We start from the raw sequence: 27,195 nt of genomic DNA on the forward strand, positions 1-27,195 counted from the left end.
ATGTAGAAGTCTCCCATTTTTTACATTACTATTTATTTCGGTTTTAAAAAATCAAAATATTTTGTATGCTCACTCAAGGTAATGCACACTTTGTTTGCTTCAGTAGTATTCAGGTAGCCAAAACTGTTTATAGGTAATTTGATTTTGGACTCTTTGTGGGGCACGTGAATACGTTGTCTCAGGAATAGGCAGTGGAAATAACAGCAGTTACCTCAGCTTCTAATGACCATTGAGCAGTTCTCTGAAGTAACTGTAATAGTTATGGTAGAAGCTGACTGAAGTAAATGCACATAGTCCAAGGCAGATTTAGAGACTAGGTGGCCTGTTATGTAAAAGGCTGTTTGGGCCTGATAAATTACACTATTGAAATTCTTTAACTTTAGTCCCAAAGGATATATTTTTGTGCTAATGGAAATGTGTACAAATAAAAACAAATAATAGGACTACTTTTAACCATTCATTTCTTTTTCTAAAATAAAATCTATGCAATTGTTTATAAACTTTCTATTATTCAGTGAGAAGTTCCTCAACTCTGGGTAATTCTAGGCAAACTCCTTCCATCAATAACCACCTCCTCTTTCTGCTCCCACATCTCTCCTCCTCTAAGGTGGCTGAACCAGATGCTTCTCCCAAGAGCAATCTCACAGCTCTGGGCAATTTTACCCCAGACAGGATTCCATGTTCCAAATAATCAAGTCTTTTAAACACATTCTCTGTATAGCCAGAAAAATAATTTTTTTTAAAGCCTCTGAACTGAATGAAGTAAGTCAGAAAGAGAAAAGCAAATACCGTATGTTAATGCACATATATGGAATCTAAGAAAACAGTACTGATGAACCTAGTGAAAGGGCAAGAATAAAGACACAGATGGAGAGAATGGACTTGAGGACACAGTGGGGAAGGGTAAGCTGAGACGAAGTGAGAGAGTAGCACTGACATGTATACACTACCAAATGTAAAATAGATAGCTAGTGGGAAGCAGCTGCATAGCACAGGGAGATCAGCTCGGTGCTTTGTGACCACCTAGAGGGGTGGGATAGGGAGGGTGGGAGGGAGGCACAAGAGAGAGGGGATATGTATACTTATAGCTGATTCACTTTGTTGTACAACAGAAAGTAACACAACATTGTAAAGCAATTTTACTCCAATAAAGATATATATATATATATATATATATATATATATATATATATATATATATTAAAAAAAAACCTCTGAGTTGAGACAACTGGATGCTTATTGCTGAAGCCAGGTATCTTTATCAGAGCCTTGGGGCATCCATAGCATTGATAATGTTAGCACTTCAGACCTGAAAATTCCACAGCAAATGTAGTTGGTTACTGACAGCTAGCTGACAGTTTATTAGAAAGAATTCAATACTTTTAAGATTGCTCTTGTTGAGATTGATGCAATTAAGGGATTTCTTATCTTTGGACTTCCTTTCCCTCCACACTTTAAAATAATCAGAGTGGCAGTCCTTGGCATGAGATAAAAATGTTTATGATCCAGAATTTTCTAAACAAAGCTGCTCAAATTTTTTTTTTCCTCAAAGCTCTTCTCCCTCATTATTTTTGCACTAAAGTTAGTTTTTATTGTGTTTGTGTGTGTGTGTGTGTGTGTGCATGCACACACATGCATGCATACATCCATAAGCTCATCTTTAGTTGTAACCATTCTTGAGAAGTAGGTGAGATTTTTATATAAAGAATACATAAATTAAATCGTTTAAAGGAATACTTGGATGTTTATGCCAAAACAGTGGCACATATGTATCTTAATTTTTGGTGTATCTTAAATCTAATCTCAAAAATCTTGGCAATCAGATGTTCTTTATAGAACTAAGATAATGCTTAGGTGATATTTCAGGGTCACTTTTAGCCCAACATTCTTCTATTTAAAGCTTGAAAATTCACCATTCACCATTCTTGTGCCGTTTCATCTGGAAAGGTAGACCAGTATTTTGCTCCTGAGCACAGCACCAGAATGGAAATGGCTCAGTGCTATAATGATTAAGACAAAGAGGAAGACAAACACAAAAGAAAGAGAGATAATACTGAGAGGAGAGTCTCCGGTCCAGGAAATGCCTAAACAAAAGCAAGAAGCCTTAGGAATGGGTGCAATTTTTTTAAACATGGAGGCTGTGGATTGTATTTAAATGAGAGTCGGCCATCTGACCAGTTACCTGTGCTCTGACTGCCCAGTTAGGGACTTTTCTTGCCATAGATATTTTTTCTTGTTAAACTTCCTCAAATATCCAGTGTCATTAAACCACATGTAAACACCCTGAGACTTCTTTAGTGTTAATGCAAACATTGTCCTACATGCTTACTAGCTATGCCAGGATAAGTCTCTTCCATTAGTATTTGACTTAAATCTAAATTAAATATCCAATAGATCTAGTTAATTTGTGTGTTGTGCAGTTTGATTCAAAATAGATGGTTCCCAGATAAACCGTTGATACTTGTTCTATCTCTGCTGTACACAACATTCAATAGTAGACACTAAGGGAAGAAATTACAAAATAAGTAGAGATGCAGCCTCACAGTTGAAGTGACAGGGCATGCGTAACATACACATGTTTACTCACTCACATATGTATGCCTCAAAAATCCTAAGACTATGTCCTCACCTGCCAGTCAATTTGAAAGGAAACCAGAAAGTGCTTAATTTGGGAACTCTGAATTGGTTGTTTAAAGAAAAAAAAAAGGAACTTATATTGTTCATTTGGATTCTACCATTTCTTTTTAATCACAGTTAAATGAATTTAAATTATTTAGAGAATATTATAGGTGGAAGGGATCTAGCAGATCATTTGACAAGAGAGGAAACTGAAGCCCAGAGAAAGGGTTGCCAGATTTAGAGGAAAGAGAAGAGAAGGGAAGGGAAGGGAAGGGAAGGGAAGGAGGAGAGAGGAGGGGAGGTCAGGGGAGGGGAAGGAGACATACAAGACTCATGGGGCATACTAATACTGAAAAATTGTTCATTATTTACCTGAAATTCAAATTTAACTGGGACTCCTGTATTTTATCTGGCAACCCTAGCCCAGTGATTTTTCTTTCATGTAAATGTGCCTAGAAATGATCTTAAGATCACTTATGATTGGATATTAAAATAATTAAATATAGAGATAATGCCCATGGAAAAGGTAAATGCTTAGAGAATCCAGAGTAGTGCTGCCATTGTGCAGCTGGGCTGGATGGGGGAAGATGTCCTACTTCACAGTGCTCCGATGCTCAGATGAACCAATGCCAAACAACTAGGGACTCACATGATCTCAACAAAATGGCTTTGCTTTATTTTTATATGACTTAATTTATATATTCTTTTCTAATTCTATAGGCTCCTAATACTGGAAAACTTTGAAGATGCCCTCTTAAATATATCAGTAGATAGTCCTTATATTCCTTACTTGGCATGTGTGAGAAACGTCACTGACAATTTGGCCAGGGGATCAAAAGGTAATACTCTTCTTAAGAGTCAAAATGCTACTCATGGTTTGTAATTTTGTTCTAAAATAGTAAATCTTATAAGATGTTGGCTTAAAAAAGAAAGAAAATTTTAAAATCTTAGCTTCCGTATGCATCTGTTTCAGCGGTTTGATATATAAAGGGACTGTCTAATCATATTATTTTATTATTACACCTGTCCTTGCTGCTAGTACCACCTGGCCACCTGGACAAACTTTAATGTATAATGGCCGGATAACAGATGTGTTAATGGCCATCTGGATAAACTTTCCAAGTCTCCAGAATTAGGAGTTCACATAACCCTCCATGACATTTTCTATGCCCTTAATAATCTTAGTTGTCAAAAAATAATGTAGAAGGATAATGTAGAGTTCCAAAAGCAGATGTAAATTACATAAAGAAAGGCATTTTTGTAGCAGACTATTTTTACTTCTGATCCTTACACACTTTAACCATGAAGATTGCATTTAATCAAATATTTCTTTTTCTTTTATTAAAGATAAAACATCTATTTTCTTACACTTTGTAGGAGATATACATTCACTGTTCCTACACCAAAATAGCTTTTTGAGACTTAATAGCAAGCAAATAGCACAACAGGTATTTAAGTGTGGTCTTTGTTTACCGGACATGAATTAATCAAGGTTGGAAGGGCATATTTGTGTCACAGTGATTATACAACCTATTCTCTCTCAAACACTTCAAGTTAATAGTACATCCAAAATAAAATAAAAGCATGTTCAGTTCACCAAGAACCAAAACTGTATAGCACCTTTGCTGGAAATATTTTTGTCTCTAAGCAGAATATCTATGAATATTTTAAAAATAATGAACTCTATAGTCTCCATGGTTCAAGGAAAGATTAAATTTTCACTCATTTTATATTTAGACTGAAATAGGCTATTATCTTAGAAAAAACTTAGTAATAGATTAGGATAAAGGTGTCTTTCAAATAGGTTTCCTAGATGACCTTGCAGTTCACATAAGGTAATTCTTTTCTCCTCCTTTACAGAAAATTTAAGGCTGCTGCACTCTACAATTCGATTTAAAAAATATTTTCTTCAAACTGGTTCCTATGAGGATTACTTCCCTCCAGTTCCTGAAGTCTTGAAATCAAAAGTAAGCCATGAAAGAAAAAAAAAAAAAAAACCTCAAAAACTTCTTACAATTCTCTGGCAAGATATATTTGTTATTTAAGTTTTAAATCTGTATTTTTTAAAATACTGGTTATATTTTGAGTCTAGATTAATGCTAGAAAAAGGGTGACAAGAGTTCTGGTGCTACGTAATTGTATTTTGTTTTTAATCAGTGGATCTCTCTGTCTGAAATGACCCATGAGAGACTAATTACAGAATGCAATACCTAAAGGAATAACTCCTGATGGAGTTGTCTCATTAAGCTACACGGTTTGAAAAAGCATTAAAAATTTGATTCCTAATTTGAAATGTCCCTAGTTTTTTGTTTTTTGTTAAAAATATATTTATTTATTTATTTATTTTTGGCTGCGTTGGGTCTTCGTTGCTGCACGTGGTCTTTCTCCAGTTGCGGCGAGCGGGGGCTACTCTTCGTCGCGGTGCGTGGGCTTCTCATTGCGGTGGCTTCTCTTGTTACGGAGCATGGGCTGTTGGTGTGTGGGCTTCAGTAGTTGTGGCACGTGAGCTTAGTAGTTGTGGCTCGTGGGCTCTAGAGCGCAGGCTCAGTAGTTGTGGCGCATGTACTTAGTTGCTCCGCGGAACGTAGGATCTTCCTGGACCAGGGCTCGAACCCGTGTTCCCTGCCTTGGCAGGCGGATTCTTAACCACTGCGCCACCAGGGAAGCCCCCTAGTTTTTAAAACTATAGAAGTTGATTTCAAAAGCTGATGTTTTAGACTTCACAGTGTACAAAAATCTCAGAAGTTGACTCACCTTATTTGTATTATTATCATCAGAAGCAGAAACTAATACTGTACATCATATTAAAATGTATGATATTGAAGAAAGGGAGGGAAAGCAATGGGAAAAATGTTAACTCTGAAGTTTGCATTGGTTGGTGTTTGTCTCTTATTCTTTGTTTAGCTCATACATACAGTACGCAGGTTATCATGAAATTCACTCTCTTTCTTAAATAACCCTTTAAATTTTGAAAGCAGCTCTCCTAGTAAGAACAGCAGTTTAATTGGATTCATGTAGCCAGGGATAAAGTAAATTAGAACTGGTTTATTCAGAGCAAGCAGGATGACTTGCTGTATAGTCAACCTGGTCTAATTAAGCAGGCATACAAAGCATGTGTCCATGTATATTACAAATAAATATGCTAGTTAGATTACCTGCATTGTATTCTTAGGCTTCTACATGAATCAGAATTTCTAGTGTACTTAATTTGGCACTATCTTAGTTTGTGCAAATGAGGAGGAAGTTACGCATTCATCTGGAAAAGTCCTACTCATCCTTCAAGGATAAGTTTAAATGTCACTCTTATAATATTAGAGTATCTCCTTTCTCACTGTTTCCAAGTCAGGATAATGACTTTGTATGCATGTAATATTTACCCATTCATTCATTCCATCCATCATCTGTGCTCCCACAATGCTAATCTGTTTAGTTAAAAGATATAATCTCTAACCCCAAAATCCTTAATAATCAATCCAGTGGAGGAGATGGAAAAGCAGACCAATGATTATAACACAGTGCGATAAGTGTTGTGGTACGTGGATGGACAGGATTCTGTATATGGAGGTGGCATATCTGACTCAGATTGCAGAGCATGAAGGTAGAGAGAAGAAATTTCATGGAGGAGATACTCCTTACTCTGAGTCTTGCAGGCTGTGTAGGATTAGGTTATAGTCCTACATTCCAGACACAGAGACATGCGTTGGTGAGAAGGCAGAGGTGTGAACCTGAAGGACAGATATAGGTTATCTGGAGTTATGTGTCCAGCTGGAGCACAAGATGCCTATGAGAGAGGCAGGAAAGGGGGCCCAGATCCCCAAGGCCTCTTTATATTTAGTCAAGTAGTTTGAGTCTGATCCTGAAAATAGTGAATTTGAAGAAGGTGATTTCTGCATTTTAGGAAAAGATCTTTCTAGGAGAATTATGGAGGGCAGATTGGAAGAAAGCCAAGTAGGTGATTTTTTTGTAGTAACCTAAGCAAAAAGTGAGGCCCTGCACTATGTCAGTGGCAGAGAATAGAAGGAAACGAATTTCAGGAGCATTGTAGGAGGTGGGTTGACACAACTTGGCAGCCACTGAGGTGTGAGGCATAGGGAAGAGGAGTCTCCGATTACAGTGAGTTTTCTGGCTTTTGGAATTTACTACTTAGCATTATAGCTCATTGTATATGTAGGGTCTATTTCCCTCACTAGAGTGTAAAATCTGATGAAATTATGCCTTCTGCATCTCTAAAGTCTCACATCTAGCACATAGTAGTATCTTAAGACTTGACTCATGAATTTGTGAACAAATGATGGTGTTAAAGTAGAGCCCTGGTGATGTAATCGTATTACCTGGGCAATTACTCATTGTAGTTCTCAACTTGCAAAGTAACTGAGCAGCACACAATATACATTGGGAAATGGCAACAGTACCTTCTCAGTCATTTACAATAATGGTATGAGAATGGAGCTAAGGATAACTTAAAACAGCATCCACATTTTGAGTATACTGCTCCCCTTGTGGGTTACATTATGAAAAAGGTTCAAGAAGCCACAGAAGTGGAAATAAACTACAGTCCTGTCCCTTAGGTGGGAAATCTATTGTCATTTATAACAAGCATGGCTGCTATTTGCAATGGACAGAACCCGTTCATTCCAGGACTACAGGCTCCATAGGAACATGGTTACGTCTGTCACTTTACTCTGTACTCTCAGTACCTGGCACAGTCTGACACGTGGAAAATATTCAGCACATATCATTGAAAGAATGAAGACAGACTCCTAGAGTTTTGTAAGAAGAGATGCTTTTACTTCCCTGCTTTGTCCTCCTTGGTAATTGGTATCTTGATTGTGACAGTGAGTTAGGGCCCACCCTAACATTTTTATTCATGATATTTCTAAGAAGGTTTAGACCCTCCAAAATGCCAAATGCCTGTCATTCATTGGTGACTTTTTTTCTTTTCTAGCCCCAAACATTCTACTCTTCCTGAACTTTAGAGTTTTCAACTCCCTTCATCGTCTGTTTTCTCCTCTTTTATTTCCAGTCTCTCTGGTGGGAAGGATAACTTCCGACTGGGGAAATACTCATAAAATGGATATTCTCTATATTAAGCAGAAATACAGATAGGACACTATTTGTATTGTAATACCTTTACATTTTTAAATAGGTCTCGTTTCCTTTCATTTACCTGCTAAGAGCCCAGGAGTGTTGCAGTTTCAGTATTTTTACACAGTAAAAACTTCAGTATTTTGAAGTTTACGCCATCATGTTACTTACAATTCTGATTCAGATGCATTAGGAACCGTAGGCACTAGGGAATTCAGTCACAGCTGGACGTGGAGTTAGTTACGGGTCGTTGTTCAAGTTTAGGCCTGAGCCCTTACTATGTAGACCAGTGTCGTGATACATGAGACTGTGACAAACCTGTAATCTGGGCTTGAAACATACTTTTGAAGAGATAATTATAATTCTCTGAATGTATGTTGATTACTAATGATCTATGAAGTTTCTAAAAGTTTAATGCATGTATTGCTTTTAGAAGAAAGTAGTAAATAATGACAAATCGTAAATGACCATGACGTTGCTCCTTGGCAGATGTGCCTCACAGTGCAGGCCACATTATTAACCCTGAATTAAATTCTTATTTCAGAGGACCAGTTCTACTTCAGTAACATGGCTAGATTTCCAGTTCTCCTTCTGTATCTTTTATCAAGCCAAGATTATACTCTATGGACTTTTATTGGTTTCTTATTACATGTATGTCAAACTTGCAATTAAAAAATATATTTCAGTCTCTACTGAGTAAAGTCATTCAAATTTACTACACCCTTAAAAGCTCAATTAAAAAAATTAATTGGGCCCCCAGTATTTATCTTTTTATTTAAGAAATCACCAAAATAAAAGTCACTGGCAGAGAGCTTGGGCTCTATTCATTAGAAGTTTAATCATATCTAGTATTTGGAAAATGAAAGGAAGGAACAAGTGACAAACATACAGTTACATCTGGTAAAATGATTGGGTTTATTACAGAATGGAAAATTTCTCATAGTAATAAGACTGGTAAGTAGAATTTTAATACATATGAAACCATTTTAGATAGTTCAAAACCAGAAGTCAATTAGAATATTAAATACAGTGGAAAGTAGACCAATGATTTTTACTATCTAAGATGATCGGTGTTTAATTGCTACTGCCTACGTGTAGTTACTATAAATCTCTCATCCAAGACACATCATTGTACCTTTCCCATTTGACATAGGCAAAGAAATATTCCTGAACATTTTCCTGTATTATAATTCATTTCTGTCAAAATGCAACTTCTGATTAGAAACTCAGCTGCAATGAATGACACATATTTGCTTCTTTAGATGTTTCTCCAAATTATTTCACTTCTTAAAAAGAGTAGCTCTAGGGTTGCTTCCAAGCACAACAGAACTGGCTTCCCCAGAGGCATAATTTTTTACCCCAGGAAGTATGACTTGGGGATATATCCTCAGAACACACAGAGCAAGGAGGAATATACTTGCGTAGGAAAGTAGTTGATTTTCATTTTTCTTCTTTTACTCTATGGGATTTTAGGCCCTTTTAAGCACTCCACAGAACAAAAGTTTCCCTCAGTAAGTAAGAGGATAGAAGATAATGTCAATAATAGTACAGACACTTTTGAAAAACAAGATATATACCAATCCATATTTTAAAATATATGTGGTTCTCATGCACAGTTTTAAAAAGTCTTTATTTGGTTAATTAATTTTTTTAAACTTGTGATAAAATACACATAACATAAAATTTACCACCTTAACTATTTTTAACTGTGCAGTTCAACTGTGTTAAGTACACACAGATTGTAGAACTCTTAATCATGCAAAACTAAAATCCTCTACCCGTGAAACACCTATTTCTCATTCCCCTGTCCCCCCTAGCCCCTGGCACCTGCATTTCTACTTTCTGTTGCTATTAATTTGACTATGCTTGGTACTTCATATAAGTGGAATCATACAGTATTTGTCTTTTTATGACTGGCTTATATCACTTAGCATAATGCCCTCTAGGCTCAGCCACCTCATAATATGTGAGAGAATCTCCTTACTTTTTAAGGCTAAATAATATTCCATTTTATGTGTTTACCACATTGTGTTTATCCATTCATCTGTCAATGGACATGGGGTGCTTCTGCCTCTTGGCTATCGTGAATAATGCTGCTGTGAACATGGGTCTACAAATATCTGTTCAAACCCCAGCTTTCAATAAATACTTTTGAGTATATACCTAGAAGTGGAATTGCTGAGTCATATGTTAATTCTATTTCAAATTTTCTTGAGACTCACCGTACTATTTTTTACAGTAGCTACATCATTTTATATTCCCACCAACAGTGCACAAGGGTTCTAATTTCTCCATATCCTTGCCAACACTTGTTATTTTCAGGTTTTATTTATTTATTTGTTCGTTTGTTTGTATGTTTGTTTGTTTTGATAGTAGGCATCCTGGTGGATGTGAAGAAAACCTTTTTTGAAGTTTCAAGCCAAATCTGCTTTGCTATCTGCCCTTACACATGATTTAAAAAATAAACTAAAATATAAAATTAGTTTAAGTATTTGTGATTTAAATGAGATAAAACTAAACTACATCTTTTCAACCTGTGGATCTACAAGATATGACTACATTTGAGAAAGAGGTCTAACAGGTCCAAAAGTTTTATAAAATTCTTAAGAGAACAGTAAACTCAAATGATAGAAAATAGTGCTTTGTGGTAAAACTGTTGCCAAATGCCAACTCACTAAACACATAAGCAAAATGTTTTTAGGAAGTAAATCAATTTTGGTTGCTTATTATCAACTAATAAATATTTAGAATAACATAACTAATGTTTCCCATCTCTCCTCCTCTCGAAAGCTGTCTCAACTTGGAAACTTGACCAAACTTCTTTGTGAACCTGAAACTTTCAGTTCACTAGAGAAAATGTGCCAACTCTCTAGTGTGGACTTTGGGAACCTGTGTGAAGAGAGTGCGTTTCATGTGCAACTCCTCAAAGCAGCAGAATTCAGCACCGAAATAGCCACCAGCTTACTGTATCATGACAATATTCTATCTGAAAAACTGAGGGATTTGCTTTCTGGGGATCCAAGCAAAATTAATTTAGATATGGATCGGTAAGTTTTTCCATTGTCTTCTTCCTTGGTGAAATCCCTTCTCAAATAATTATTGATATGCCTAGTTCAATTTCTTCTCCTCTTCTGCTTTGTTCCAGGTTTCTAGAACAGGCATTGCAAATGAATTACTTGGAAAATATCACACGGTTAATGCCGACGATAGAAGCCGTGCTGCATGTCAATAACAGTGCAGACACCTTGGAAAAACCAGGTGTTTCCCCATCCATATTTTAAATGCTGTCTTATTAAAAATGCATGTGATTCTCATGCTGCAGTTTAGAAAAGGCTTTTTTGAAGTTCCTAACCAAACCTACTTTGTATCTGCCCTTATACATGAGACATCTGAAGCTTTCAAATACGGTTACTTGTCTAAAATAAACAACACAGCAAGCCAGCAGAGAATGAAACAGCGAAATCTGGTTTCACAGAAAAATGTCTTCAAAAATTTAACTAGTTAGACTATTCACCTTTTATTTCTCTGATATATTAAAGTGCATTAGATAGTCTTTTGCAAGAGCAAGGACGAAATTTGTTTACTTCTGTGAGAATAATCTGATTTTTTTTTTTTTTTAACGTATTTATTTATTTATTTATTTATGGCTGTGTTGGGTCTTCGTTTCTGTGCGAGGTCTTTCTCTAGTTGTGGCAAGTGGGGGTCACTCTTCATCGCGGTGCGCAGGCCTCTCACTATCGCGGCCTCTGTTGTTGCGGAGCACAGGCTCCAGACGCGCAGGCTCAGTAATTGTGGCTCACGGGCCCGGTTGCTCCATGGCATGTGGGATCTTCCCAGACCAGGGCCCGAACCTGTGTCCCCTGCATTGGCAGGCAGATTCTCAACCACTGCGCCACCAGGGAAGCCCAATAATCTGATTTTTAAAATAAAGATCCGCTGCTGTCTACAGAAATATCGATTCAGAACCTCATATTAGTATTCTGAGCATGATGCATCATGCAATACATTTATTCTTTGTGTAATACCTCAATAGTGAAAAGAAAGACATTCAGAATTTTGGACAACAGGCAGCCACAAAATTGGAGGGGCACTAAGTCCAAAAATAAAGAAGGTATATTTGCATGAGAGATACCTCATAAAGAAACTGAAAGGCATTTGCAAAATAGAGATCACAATCTGCTAAAATAAGGTCAAAATATTTTTTGCTATTCATTGAATGACCCAGATATGAAATAATTGCCATAACTGTCCTAAAAGAGTCTGGAATTAAACACATTCTATTTAAAAATTGAAGTAATGATTGTGAAAACCCTCTATAAGCTGTAAGGTGCTGGGCAAAGTTAAGGAAAAAGTGCTCTGTGGCATTACGTTTCAGATTTAGCAAACCTTGTCCTAAGCTGACGATATTGTATGATCCAAGGTTAAAAAGCATTTTGAATTTGTGTGATGTTTTAAATCAATTGTAGAAATGTATATTTAGCACTTTGTGTGATCAGTCTGTGAGGAAACTGTATTTTCTTTGAATCAACCTTTCGTTGTAGACATTTAAGGAAAATTTATAATCCAGAGCAATCTGTTACCTTAGGTTAATAATATCATAATAGGAATAAGTCTAAATCAGATAGAAATAGATCCTAAAGATGCAAAGTTTGCCAAAACTGAGAGACATCTGTTCCTGACACAAGGCATATATGTTGACTATATGTTTTATCTAGAAGGTTTCTCTATGTTAGAACGAACGACTAGAAAGAATTACATTGCAACCCACATGTGAGTTTTGTTTTGTTTTGTTTTGTTTTGTTTCAGGTCAGTTAATAGAAATGTTTAAAAATGTTGAAGAGCTGAAAGAAGAACTGAGGAGAACAACAGGAATGTCCAATAGGAGTATCGACAATTTGCTGGCCATTCCCACCCCTGACAACAGAGCTGAGGTGGGGTGGAACATGTTTGTATTTACGTCCAGTTTTTTTAAAGTTTAAATAGCATTTAGTATTTGTTGAGCACTTACCAGTAAAACACTGAGAAGCTGCATGCAAATATGGTGAATTTTCCATGCAAATGATAAAATTAGAGGCCTAATTCTTAAGTGAAAACAGAAGAAAAATCCTGAAGCAAGAACATTATCATTGTCTATTCCTTTCCTTCTACTTTTCCTATCCCTTCCTTTGCCTCCTTTGTCCTCTCCTTTTCTTTACCCCAGATGCTTTTCTTAAATAAGTGATGCCATCAGTAATTCTTTATATTCATTATCACATTCACATTATCTGAGGTAAATTTTCACATTCTATTATGATGATATCAAAGTCGAGTTTCAGTAATCTAATTGGGGGAAAAAAAAAGACCATTTACAATTTGTTGAAACTAAAATTAAAAGGAATACTTCTTTTTATTTTTTAAAAGCCCCAAGACAAGACAGACTATATAAAATAGATATGGTCAAGGGAACTCTGGGTAAGTTTGGAGGTATATATGGTCAAGGGAACTCTGGGTAAGTTTGGAGGTATAGTAAACATTTTTTGCTGTGAAAATGAGTAATGTTATTTCCTCATAGGCTGATAGTAGGATTTTCCACTTGAAATGTTTTATCTTTTACCCCTTTTCCAAGTTCATTGTCTGGAAGTGTCATAGAAATTTTCTAAAAGAATTTCAGCACTTAAGAGCTCATCCATTCAAAACTTACGCGTGACAGAGTGTGTCATTTCTAAACACAACCCAGTTATTCTCCAATATGGGATAAAGTTTTTTAAAAGCCTTTAAGGCTGACTTTGGAATATTTATGTTTGTGTCATTTTAATTGGTTCTCCCAAAGAAAAATTAAAACTGCTTTACCTTCACGTTTCTTCCTCTTGTTATAGCAATTAATATTTCTTTCTTTTTCTTTTTTTTTTTTTTAACTTATTTTTGGCTGCGTTGGGTCTTCGTTCCTGCTCACGGGCTTTCTGTAGTTGTGGCGAGCGGGGGCTACTCTTCGTTGCCCGGTGCGTTGGGTCTTCGTTGCTGCTCGCAGGCTTTCTATAGTTGTGGCGAGCGGGGGCTACCCTTCGTTGCCCGGTGTGCGGGCTTCTCATTGCGGTGGCTTCTCTTGTTGCAGAGCACGGGCTCTAGGTGTGCGGGCTTCAGTAGTTGTAGCACGTGGGCTCAGTAGTTGTGGCTCATGGGCTCTGGAGCGCAGGCTCAGTAGTTGTGGCACACGGGCTTAGTTGCTCCATGGCATGTGGGATCTTCCCAGACCAGGGCTCAAACCCTTGTCCCCTGCATTGGCAGGCGCAGTTCTTAACTGTGCCACAAGGGAAGCCCAGCAATTAATATTTCTTTATTAATTCTTTCCCCTTTGGTTTCACCTTTCACTTATATGATCCTAAGATCAGCTATCACATTTTTGGCTTCTGAAGAGCAGGTTCATTTTAGTAAGTAAAAGCAGGTAAATAGAGAGCATACATTCTTATTACTTTAAAAAGAAAAGAGAGAAAAGTTTCTATAATCTTGAATTTCATAAACTTTTTCTTTATTTCAACTCAGTGGCAATAGAGTTGCCATCTTACTTCCCATAGTCACACATCACTTTTCACACAAGCATTACTCTCCAGGATGGTTGATTCATATTATTGTGTGATTCTGGGCTTTTTTTCTTCACCTTTCATCTCTGGACCCCAGAGTTTATTGTACAAGATTATAACTTCAAATGATTATATAAATGAAATGCAATTTAAATAAAGTAAGAGTAAAATTTTAAAGAGAGCAAAAGTCTTTTTTTTTTAAAGTTTATCAATTTTTTAAAAAATTTATTTATTTTATTTATTTATTTTTGGCCGTGTTGGGTCTTTGTTGCTGCGCGCAGGCTTTCTCTCGTTGTGGTGAGCGGGGGCTACTCTTCGTTGCAGTGCGTGGGCTTCTCATTGTGGTGGCTTCTCTTGTTGCAAAGCACAGGCTGTAGGCGCGCGGGCTTAAGTAGTTGTGGCTCGCAGGCTCTAGACCACAGGCTCAGTAGTTGTGGCGCATGGGCTTCATTGTTCCGTGGCATGTGGGATCTTTCCCAGACCAGGGCTCAAACCTGCGTCCCCTGCATTGGCAGGTGGATTCTTAACCACTGCGCCACCAGGGAATTCCCGAGAGAGCAAAAGTCTTAAACTAGTAATTTTCCTAAACAATCCAAACCAATTTTCTTTCTTGGTTTCATCATTCACCCAGTCGTTCAAGCAAGAAATATGGGAATCATTATGGGTTTTTTTCTGTCTCTTTTCCCATCTTACTTCTTAAGCTTTCCAGTGAACTATGGACTTTTTCTAGGTTTATTGATGGTAATTAGTGCTTTAAACAAAAAAATTATATGATTTTGAGTATAACTTGTCTTATTTTTAAATGAAGTCTAAAAGTATAAGAAAACCTCTCAAAATGGACAGGTGGATTCAGAGGATTCACAGCTAAAATATTTTTCTTCCTCCAACTTGTAGATTATTTCTAGTGTGTTCTGGTGGCCTTCCTGTGACTCTAATGTGACCAGTCCCAAACTGGAAGATGCAATGAAGGAATTCTGCAGCATACCTCTTCCAGAGAGATCCCGTCTGTCTTACCTCATTGGACTCACTCTTCTGCACTACTTAGACATTTACAACTTCACATACAAGGCAAGTTGCTATTGATGAAATATTTTAATATTTATAGTATAATATAAAAAATTGATTATACCTGTATGCTCCATGATACTATAAGGAACGTGATCCATTTATAGAGCTTTTGGAATTATAGCTTTATTTTATAGCTAAGTGGGACCTTAGCGATCATATATTGTAAATTTGCGTATTTAATAGATGAGGAAATTAATATTATGGCCTTATTAACTCTCAATTTGTATATCCAAGACCAGGAATTAAATTTAATATACACTATACTAGAGTATGAAATACAAATGTTATAATAACTTTTTAAAAAAGTGAATGCACATTAATTTTGTGGGATAAAAATAAAGATTAGAACAAAGTTTTTCATTTTCAAGTAAAAGGATCAAGGTTTTTTTTGGTATTTAAAAAAGTACTTTTTGTGTTTCCCTCATCAAGTTTTGATAGAGGCTACCATTATTTATCCAGTACAACAAAACAGTGGTCATTATTAGAGCTGTAAAGTCAGCAGTAACCCCATCTTGCAATAACTATATGCTTTATAAGTACTTAGTGAATAAAAAAACTGAAAGAAAAATATAAACATAGGAAAATTAAACACCTATATCCACCCAGATCTCTACTAGGTCAAAATTATTTACATGTTATTGAAAACACTGAAAAAAAAAATGTTTTTCTCTTTAAAGTAAGAAAAACCAGAAGCAGCACGGCTGACTTATGTTGTTGATGCATTTCAGCAAAGGGGATGAAGGCATTTTAGGACTAGTTACAAATACTCCTGTTCAAAGTCATCATTATCCGACCCTTATATTCTGCAGTGGCCTCCTAACTGGCCTCTCTTGCCTCCACACTTGTCCCCACCACTCCCTGAGCAGCAAGAGTGATCCCTTTAAAACTTAAATCGTATTATGTCACTCCTCTGCTCAACACCTTCCCCAGTTGCTCCTCATTTTATTCCAGCAAACCCTCAAATCCTGCCGGGGCCCCAGGGCCTGCACAACCTCCCCTTATTTCTAAAATCCCATTTCCTACGTGGCTACTCCTTGGGCCCAGGGCTGCTGCATGGGACCACTCCAGGCCATGCCCTTCACCTGATTTGCTGCACTATGTGTCTTTACTCAATATTGACCTTCTTAATAAGATACCCTGACAATCCTATTTAAAATGCAACCAACTTTCATCTATAGCCCTCTCAAACCTCCTTTAGATGCTCTGTTTGTTTTCTGTTACACTTCCAGCATACTATGTATTTTATTTAGTATTCACTTTTGTCGTGTATTTTCTGTCTACCTCTATTTGGTGTAAGCTCCACAAGGGCCTTTTTGTTCACTGAAACACTTCAAATGCCAAGCCCATAGAAGAACTTAGCAAATACCCATTAACTAAATGAATATTTATTTTATATAACTTAAAATGCATTTAAATTGATATTATTAATTTTTTTATCTAAAATTTTAATCCTTATCTCACAGTGTCTCTGCAGAGCACATATCAAACCAAGTATTTCTTGTTGAGTATAGTAAATAAATATGTGCATTTTACAAGCAGAAGACCATTCCTAATTCCTTCAGGTATTGCAAGTAAAAATAATAAAAATTTCTCATCATTAGTCAGTTTATTTCAAATCAGTGTCGGAATTCCTAGAATTTTGGCAGAACTGGAAGAAAAATTAAAATGTTGAATCTGATTTAGAAAAATCTGATTGCAATTAATAGCTGTGTTATTGAGACAGCTCTGTCTTTGTGATATTTCTCCAAATGAATCTTGTCCTCATATAGTGGTCTTTGACCCGCTTGGACACACCAAGAGCTTTCCCTCTTCGTGAACGTCACAAATCTTTCCCCCTCTGTCTATTACCTTCCTCTCCCTATTCCTCCTGTGGTTTGTTCTTTCTCCCCTTTGGGGTGTCATCTTGGAAAGACTTCTTTTGATTTCTTAGCTAAACTCCCTACCTCCTCATATTCCCCAGCTTTTTGTTCATTGATTTGTTTCATATCTGTTTCTCCTATTATTACAAAACTCCCTGAGTGGAAGGATGATGCCAGTTTGTGTACCACTGTACCCATCACCTCGTACCCGTCACCTCACCCAGTGCTGGGAACATAACAGGCACTCAGTTAACGTTTGTTGAATAATTGAGTGAATGAGAGAATTAAATTAAAATTTTAATTTTAAAAATATTTTCAGTGTTTCTTCCTGCAACAGAAATACATTAGGGGATTATGATTAAACCTGATAGACCACATTAGCTTTTTGACAGAGCTTTTTTGATTTTAAGGAGCACGTTATATGATTTTTGAATGATGGCGTACATGAAGAATTATGTAATTGACATTTGCCTTTCTGACTTTTAAAATCATTTATTTTTGGCAAAGTTATTGAGGTATTATTTTTATGTTATAAAATTCACTCATTTTAAGTGTACAATTTAATGGGTTTTTTAGTAAGTTATAGAATTGTGCAACTGTTATCACAATCTGATTTTGTAACATTTCTATCAACCCAAAAAGAAACCTTGTGTCCATTTACAGTCAATTCTCATTCTGACCTCTAGCACAGGCACCCTCTAATCTATTTTCTGTCTCTATGGATTTGCCTTTTTAGACATTTTATTTAAATTGAATCGTACAATATGTGGTCTTTGTGTGTAGCTTTTTTCACTTAGTATAATGTTTTGAGTTTCATACATGTTGTAATGTGTCAGTAATTTCTTTCTTTTACCAAATAGTATTCCAATTTAAGGTTATAAATTTTGTTTATCCATTCATTTGGATTGTTTCCACTTGTTGGCTATTGTGAGTAATGCTGCTATAGATGTTCCCATACAAATCTTTGTGTAGACATATTTTTTCATTTCTCTTGGGTAAATGCCTAGGAATCCAATTTCTGGTTGTATGGTAAATTTATGTTTAACTATTAATAAACTTCCAAAATGTTTTCCAAAGTGACTGTACCTTTTAATATTTTCACCAACAGTGTGTGAGGGTTCCAGTTTCTCCACAAAAATAATCTCTTTTTTTGTTGTTACTGTTCCTGTCAGGTGTTTATCCCTAGGAAAAATCAAAAGCCAGTAGAAGAGATGATAGAACTCTTCCTAAGGCTAAAGGAGATTCTCAATCAGATGGCTTCTGTCACACGACCACTGCTAGACAAAATGAGATCCCTGAAACAAATGCACCTGTCCAGAAGTTTTCCATTAACACAGGTAGAAAAGTCACCCAGTAGTATTCTTGCTGGAAAATTCTTCTTGTCATCTTAACTTTTATTTGAGAGTAGTTATAATACATTCAGCTACAAATATAGTACATTGACAAAAATCACTTACAGAAAAATGCTTCTACTCTGGCAAAAGTTTTTGCCACTTAAATTGGAGAAGTTTAGCGTCGTACATTTACATTTGGGATACATGTTTTAAAGGAATTGTGAAATTATAAGGATTGTCTAAGTATTATCAGGTTTTCTTCTATATTGTTTTCAATAGCGTTTATAGCTCATATAATGTTAATAAATCATGTATTTTTATCTCACAGGCAATGTACAGAAACAACCGGCTAAACACTTCACAAGGATCATTTAGTACCATTTCCCAAGCACTGTGCTCCCAAGGAATTACCACTGAATATTTAATTGCCATGCTGCCCTCTTCTCAGAGGCAGAGAGGCAACGACACCAAGGATTTTTTGACTTATAAATTAAGTAAAGAGCAAATTGCTGCAAAATATGGAATTCCCTTACATGCCAGTGAGTATACTTCAAAATCAGCATGGTAATGTCACCTCCTAACAACATGGTCTGCTAAATCTTGGCCTTTTTTTTTTTAATTGGCTGTATTCCCTGTATTGTAAAATATATCCTTATAGCTTCTTTTATACATAATAGTTTGTGCCTCTTAGTCCCCTACCCCATCTTGCCCCTCCCTCCTTCCCTTTCCCCACTGGTAACCACTAGTTTGTTCTCTCTATCTGTGAGTCTGTTTCTTTTCTGTTATATTCACTAGTTTGTTGTATTTTTTAGATTCCACATAAAAGTAATATACAGTATTTGTCTTTGTCTGACTTATTTCACTTAGCATCAGTGCCCTCTAAGTCCATCCACGTTGTTGCAAATGGCAAAATTTCATTCTTTTTTATGACTGAGTAATATTCCATTATATATATATATATATATATATATATATATATATATATATATATACACACACACACACACACATGCCACGTCTTATTTATCCATTCATCTGTTGTAGGACACTTAGGCTGCTTCCATATCTTGGCAAATGTAAATAATGCTGCTATGAAGATTGAGGCGCATGAATCTTTTCTAATTAGCATTTTTGGGTTTTTTGGGGTATATACCCGAGTGGAAGTGCTGAGTCATATGGTAGTTTTATTTTTAGTTTTTTTGAGAAAAACTCTGTACTGTTTTCCACAGTGGCTGCACCAATTTACATTCCCACCAACAGTGCACGAGGGTTCCCTTTTCTCCACATCCTCACCAATATTTGTTCTTTTTGATGATGGCCATTCTGACAGACGTGAGGTAATATCTCATTGGGTTTTGATTTGCATTTGCCTGATGATTAGCCATGTTGAGCATCTTTTCATGTGCCTCTTGGCCATCTGCATTTCCTCTTTGGAAAAATGACTATTCGGGTCTTCTCCCCATTTTTTAATCCGGTGTTTTTTTAATGCTGAGCTGTAATCTTAGCCTTTTGTAATAAATGAAGCATTAATTTTCCCCAAGAAAGCACTCATACAGCACTTAACCACACATCAAGCATGTTCTGCATATCAGCTCATTCACTCTTCACTTACCTATGAGGTAGGTGCTACTATAGCTGCATCTTAGTAAGGGAAATGAGGCACAAAGTGTTCGAGTAACCTGGACACCATTGTCCAATGTGAAAGTATCAAAGCTATGATTTGAACCCAGGCGGTCTGCTGCAAAGTCTAGCCTCTTAACCTTGCCAGTAAATGATAAAACAATGTGCCTTAAATCTGCTCAGGTCAATATTTTTTCTTAACTTTTTAGAATTAGAAATTTGCATCACACACAGAAGAGCTTCATGAATGTAGCAGAACTATAAACGTTCAGTGGCACATCAAAGCTGTTTACTTGATCTATAAGCTTTGAGATGTAAAATATGATTGGCTGAGCTTTTCCAAACAATATAGGGATGTTTAATATAGCAATTGGATTGATGCATTTATGCATCTTTTTATTCATTCAACAAACATTTATTGGACAGCTCTTATGCATCTAGTACAATAGCAAACTTTTGCATATTTTTAAAAATTAAGGGCTGGTGAGGAATATCTGTTGGAAGACATTCTGAAATGTGCTTTTCAACCTTTCTAACTCCTCTTGGCAAAATGCCATCACTTACTATGCACTTGCTTATTGGATCAAACTTTTACACCTAAAAAAGATTTGTTACTATGCTTTCTTACTTTGATACCAGATGCGTCACATTTGTTAATAACAAAGGAAGTATAAGGCATGTATTTTGGGGTCTATAACAATAATATTTGTCAGTTTACCATGAATAGATTTTAAATGCATGTATTAAATGGTTTTATTACACTTTTTCTTTCCAGCACCATTTTGCTTTTCTCTTTATAAAGACATCATTAATATGCCTGCTGGACCTGTGATTTGGGCTTTCTTGAAACCCATGTTGTTGGGAAGGATTTTGTACGCACCATATACCCCCATCACAAAGGCAATAATGGAAAAGGTTTGACCATTATCACTCAAAGTTTCTATCTTGAGTATTAAGATGATTTTTAAAGTAGTCAGCTTCCAGATTTAGTCTAGCTGGCTCAGATTTCTTTATAGCCTACATACTATTACCTTTGGCTTTCTGAAACTCTTAACAATTCTCAACTTCTGCCCTGTATATGTGTAAACAATGTAGGTTGGGTGGTAGCTCCTTGAAGAGAAATGAAACTTGTTAACATTTGAGAATGAGGTTAGTTGGAGCAAGACCTCAGATTGTTCAATTTATCTCCAAAAGCAGAAAATTTTGCTACAACTAGCATCTAAGTTTCAAAGTATGTAAAAATAATGGCACTAGAAAAAACAATATTGGGCATTATATAACTAGTTTGAACAAAAACAATTGCTAAATTATAGATTATTGGCTTCGTATTTGGTTGTACAACTTAATATCTTATATAGAGGATAGGTGTTGAGATAAGACATTATTAATAGTAACTATACTTATCACCTACCTAATATAACCATAATAGCATTTCTCTCTCACCTTTAAAGTTGACTTTAGTGATTTGAATTATAAACTTGATGCTTTTAAAATGATAGGGTGAAAGTAAAAAAAAAAAAAACTCTTCTTTACCATTACTTGGTCATTAAACTATAGTCTATATAAATATAAATTAGTTTTAGGTTTATATAAAAATAAACATGAAGTCATCACTGATTTCTAGAATGATCTTTATTTTCACTGTTTGTGTTTTAATACCTTATTTGCTTTATTGACCACACACTTTTACATAATTTTGCATAAATGAAGTCATTAAATGCTTATTTTCTAAGTGCAGTCTTTCTTCTTTCTTTCTTTTCTTTTTGCTTGACTCTCACCTCTTTTTCTCCCTGCTTGATCCTACTCTTCCTTTCATGTAAACTAATGAATGTTAGCATTCAAGGATGTGGCTTTCTATAATTTATGTGCATTCCTCTAATCCTTTATATATTATTATACTGTATGCACATTCATATGCAGAATGGTCATTGTTTTGCATTATTAAAATGAGGTTTCATTATAATACTTTTCTGCATATTACTTTAGTCACGCAGGAATACCTTGTGGAAATTCTTCCAATTCAATAGATTTAGTTGATTCATTCCTTTTGAAGATTGTAAATTTTTTCATACTATAGAACTTACTGAGCCAATCCTCAATTGTTGAACATTCTTTTTGTTTCTAGTGTTTGCTTTTGTTTTTTTGCTCATGTAAGCAATGCGGCAACAACCACTTTTGTGCCTATGACTTTATGGTATTTTTATTTCACAGAGGTGAATGTTCAAGATTGAGGGATTGCAGAATATTATATTCTGTTTTAATGACTATTGTCAGATTGCTTTCCAAAAAAAACTATATACATCTACCAATAATTCATGAAAGTATTCTTCTTCTTATATCCTTGAACTAGAATGTTTCTTTAGTAGTAAAGTGTACCATTGGTAAAAATGGGTAACTTGTGAGAATTCCAGAAGACATGCTTTTTGGCTGTAAATTTTCTGTGGACATGAAGTAAACCCTAGATTTTCCAGAATTTTTATAAGTGATCTCAATCCTATAAAAGCTGCCACTTAAAAACTTTTGACCATATGGGAAATTTCTGACAATGTTCTACTAACTCTACTTTTTAGAACTGTTTCTTGAAATTATGTAACAAAACAACCTTAAGATACCTTTTTGAAATATAGGAAAAATACTAATGGACCAGATTTGTTTCTTTTTCTTCAAGTCTAACGTAACTCTGAGGCAGCTGGCAGAATTAAAAGAAAAATCTCAAGAGTGGGTGGATAAGTCACCATTTTTCATGAATTCCTTCCACCTGTTAAAGCGGACGATTCCAATTCTCCAGGTAGGAGATGGTTCTGTTATCCACTTTAGTACGAATTGTAATTCTTTGAGATTTTAATCACCATCATTATGTGAATGGGCAGATAGTAACTTAGAATCCATATTCAACAGATTAAAATTGCCTCTGCTCCAGAGAGCAGATCTGAGACAGGATAACAGACCTGTCACTTACGTTTGTAACCATCCTCACCTCTTATACCACAGTTTCTCTGTATGTAATTCAGAGATAAATCATTTTACAAGTTGATCCTGAGGCATAACTAGTGATGTAAATCTATTTTCCAAAATTAAATGCAATAAAAACTACTTAAAATATGCTTATTTTATTTCTCTAGATTATGTTTTGCTATTTTAACTGAACCAAAATTCCTAAAATACTAATATTCTGAAGAAGAATATTAAATCTAGGATGTTCTTTGGTCGAAACATTTGACACTCTATTTCAGGTTAAAGATTTGACAGTGCAACTCAAATCCAATACACACTAGTTGAAAAGTATAATCTTTACTTCCCATAAAAGATGCAGGGTTTTCTGAAAAGGATGCAAGTAGTGTGGGGAAATGTTCCAATCACAAAGAGAGCTATTGGCAGCTAAACAACAAGCAGCAGAGTTAGACCCATTACCAATAGGGGAAGAGAACATTTTCAGGAATGGTGACAACTTAGGAACTTCAAGAGAGTATGGCTTGTGTATTCAAAGACTTGAGAGAGGCCCTTGGAAAATTGATGGAGCCCTAGAAGATTTTTTGCAGCAACAAAAGTGCCCTTCTTTATAATCATGCTCAAGAAGTTAAACATAGAACAAAGAATTTGTGTCATACAACTTTGTCAGAAAAGTTATACACAAAAGATGCTTTACTCAGTCTTTGTTGTGACTATCAGTTAGTGCATAGTTACAATTACAACCTGAATTTTGTTATAAATGATAAAATTAATTTCTAAAATAGATATTTAACATAATTAATACAAAATAAACTTTTCATCGAACATCTTCCCCACAATTTACTATTAAATTTAGTTCTAATATTAAGCATGTCCATTTATTTTAATATTCTACTCTTCTCTGATCTTGAGCACAGTACTATCTTGATTAAATCTCAGTCCCCCCTGCCCCAGTTTTACTGAGAAATAATTAACATACATCACTGTATAAGTTTAAGGTATATAGCATGATGGTTTGATATATACATATTATGAAATGATGACCATAGTAGGTTTAGTTAACATCCATCATCTCATATAGATAACAATTTTTTTAAAAAAAAGGAAAAAAAATTTTCTCCTTGGGATGAAAGCTCTCAGGCCGTACTCTCTTAACAGCTTTCCTATATGTCATACAGCAGTGTTAACTATAGTTATCATGTTGTAGATTACATCCCTAGTACATATTTACCTTATAACTGGAAGTTTCTACCTTTTGACCACATTTATCCAATTCCCCATCTCCCCAGCCCCTACCTCTGGTAATCACAAATGGATATTTTAAGTGGCCTTTTTTAGTGAATCTCAGATAACAAAGGCTACATAGACGGTACCTTTGACACACGTGTTTTCCTCAGTGGAAAATTGCTCTTTTCTCCTAAAACATTTTTTCTGTGAACAGATAAAAATCCTACACATATTAGTTCATTAAGGAAAGTTTTGTTGGCTAAAGCAGTGAATTAAGAAAGGACATTATCTGTGCATAACAGTTCCAAAGTACAGTAATTTGCTAAGAAGAAATGCTATGGCCATGTCCATAAAGGGATCATCATCTAATGGGAGTATCTTTATTTTGTTCTAGACCAAAATAAGTTCTTGTTCTCAATTATTGAGGAAAACTCATTTCTGAAAATGTGTACAGAATTTGAAACTTCAAGATTTTAGCACATGACCTGGCTTTGCCATTGTGAACTCTTAGGCAAATGACTTAAAATACTAGCTACAGTTTATGAAACTCTAAAATGGGTCCATTGATAATCACTTCACAGACTTGTGAAGATCATATTGTGGAGGCATTTGAAAATAATATTATATATTATAGGCAGGATTGATTGTAACAGGAGTGATAAGAGAATGGAAATAGAGTTAGATGGATCGTCTCTGAATTGCAACTAACACAGTGCTTTCCTTATTAGTAACGTTCTGATTCAGATTTTCTATAATGTGCAAATTAATTCCTGGTAAATAGTTAGATTTTAAAGAACTTGGGTTATCGTAGTTTATAGCTGCATAATAGCCATCTGTCTTCATGCTACCAACTACTCTTAGACTCCTCAGCAACTATAGATTTAGCAAATTAATTCTATTATATATATGCTCTATTAATACATATTATTCTTAATCATTTATCTCCATGATAACAAAACAAGATATTGGTAGAAGGACAGAATAATAAGTAGTATTGAACTGTCCTCTAAAGGGAGAACAACTTAAGCCTAGGTCACAAAAAAACTAGGCCATGAATTTACACCCAAGATGAATAAACATTTCTTTAATCAAGCTGAAGTCTCTCTCTTCACCTTTCCTTTCGACCCTTATTAATTGTACATCCTTAGGGAAATTTACATAGCTTCTTGGGTCCTAGCCTTGTCCTCTATTAGCTGGGGATAATAATAGTACTTACCTCTAGGTATTATTGAAAACTAAGTGAGAAAATCAAGGTAAGGTAAACTCTATTAGACAGTGCCCAGCACTTAGTAAAATCTCAATAAGTATTACCTAGTAGACAACTACAGTGGTAGAATTTATGTCTCCTAATTTGCAAGATAGCTACAAAAGCCTTTATATTTTAAAAGCACTTTTTAAAAAAATTTTCAGTCTTTCCATGAGTTACTCCATGTAAAGTTTTATCATCAGTTATTTTTCCATGTTCACATAGCTGCACTTATTACAGTATAAAACAATACAATAATTATTTACATTTGACTAATCTGATTAGATACCACTTTACAGAAAAGTAACCTGAAGCTGGAAAAGGCTGAGTGCTTTTGCTGAAAGCCTCTGAGCTAGGAAGTAGTAGGACTAGAATACAAATCAGTTGGGAGCCTTTGCAAAATGGTGCATTGAAAATGCCCAGTAGTGGTACCTCATTTCACTGTGGTGTTATTAGAGAGACAATGATTAAACATGTTTTCTTTTTGTATTGAAACTGATTCCCTATATTGTTAGAATACTCTAAGAAACCCCTTTGTGCAAGTTTTTGTAAAATTCTCCGTGGGACTTGATGCTGTTGAACTCTTGAAACAGTTGGATGAACTCGGTGAGTCCAGATTCACAAAACTTTTATTTACTTGTCACGTCAGAAATGTGAAAAGCATTGTGCCATATAAGATCTTCTTTTCCTTTTCTTCTGTATTTGGTTTCCTTCTAGTTATCCTAAGAAAAGTAAAATCCTGGGTATATCTATCCATCTTCTTCCTAGTTAGTTGTACAGTTACAAGTAGTAATGATTATTTTGATACCTAGTGCCTGTAGTTAGTTTCAGTAATTATAATGCAATATATTCCGTGTAAATGCAGCTTGTCCTTCAATCACAGGTAGGTTGCTACAGGAGGATACTTTTTTGGGGTAACTTGATGAAAAGCAAGTCTTTAATTATAATGACACTTATAATGACACTATAATTACACTTATAATTTTATCTCCACTGGCCTTAATATCACTTTGACTAACTCGGAATGTAATCAGAAGAAGTTATAGAGTTAGCAAAAACAAAACAAAATCAATGCAGAGACTCAAACAAAAATAAACCTAAATCACTATTCAAGGTCCGCTCCTCCTCTCATGATCATTTAAAAGGAACAGGCAGAAGAGGATCAAAGAAAGCTGTCTGAACTTATGCATTCCCTCTGCCACATCCCCACCTTCAACGTAAGGGATGCAAGATGTCTAATTCAGTCTGTGTCTGATTCCCTGTTGCTATGCAACCATGGGGAAGAGGAAGGGATTGAAAGCATCAGAATTTGACTGCAGTAGAGCAAATGCCTCTCCTCGTCCCCAGTGCTACTGGGACTTATGTGACTTAGGTTGTAAACCAGTGGGGAGGAATTATGCCTACATTTATATTCTGTATAATTTTATGTACTTTGTGATAGTCAACCCTGTTTGATTAAAGAAAGATGTTAGTGATTTATTCTCTAAAATTATCATTTGGGGGCTTCCCTGGTGGCGCAGTGGTTGGGAGTCCGCCTGCTGATGCGGGGGACACGGGTTCGTGCTCTGATCCGGGAGGATCCCACATGCCGCGGAGCGGCTGGGCCCGTGAGCCATGGCCGCTGAGCCTGC

At 35.7% G+C, this 27,195-nt stretch overlaps 1 protein-coding gene across 1 annotated transcript in view; it reads left to right on the plus strand.

Annotated features, from left to right (window-relative positions):
* Positions 1-27,195, plus strand: part of ABCA12 (ATP binding cassette subfamily A member 12) — a 184,381-nt gene that overhangs the window by 86,981 nt on the left and 70,205 nt on the right. The window contains exons 11-21 of the mRNA XM_007456410.1: positions 3,340-3,458; positions 4,480-4,586; positions 10,495-10,751; positions 10,850-10,962; positions 12,511-12,635; positions 15,156-15,329; positions 18,361-18,525; positions 18,851-19,061; positions 20,918-21,057; positions 22,811-22,930; positions 26,080-26,170. Of these exons, the coding sequence (XP_007456472.1) occupies positions 3,340-3,458; positions 4,480-4,586; positions 10,495-10,751; positions 10,850-10,962; positions 12,511-12,635; positions 15,156-15,329; positions 18,361-18,525; positions 18,851-19,061; positions 20,918-21,057; positions 22,811-22,930; positions 26,080-26,170 (1,622 nt within the window). The remainder of the gene's footprint in view (positions 1-3,339; positions 3,459-4,479; positions 4,587-10,494; positions 10,752-10,849; positions 10,963-12,510; positions 12,636-15,155; positions 15,330-18,360; positions 18,526-18,850; positions 19,062-20,917; positions 21,058-22,810; positions 22,931-26,079; positions 26,171-27,195) is intronic.

Source organism: Lipotes vexillifer, unplaced genomic scaffold (assembly GCF_000442215.2).
Source record: "Lipotes vexillifer unplaced genomic scaffold, Lipotes_vexillifer_v1.1 scaffold1179, whole genome shotgun sequence".
Lineage (NCBI taxonomy): Eukaryota > Metazoa > Chordata > Mammalia > Artiodactyla > Lipotidae > Lipotes > Lipotes vexillifer.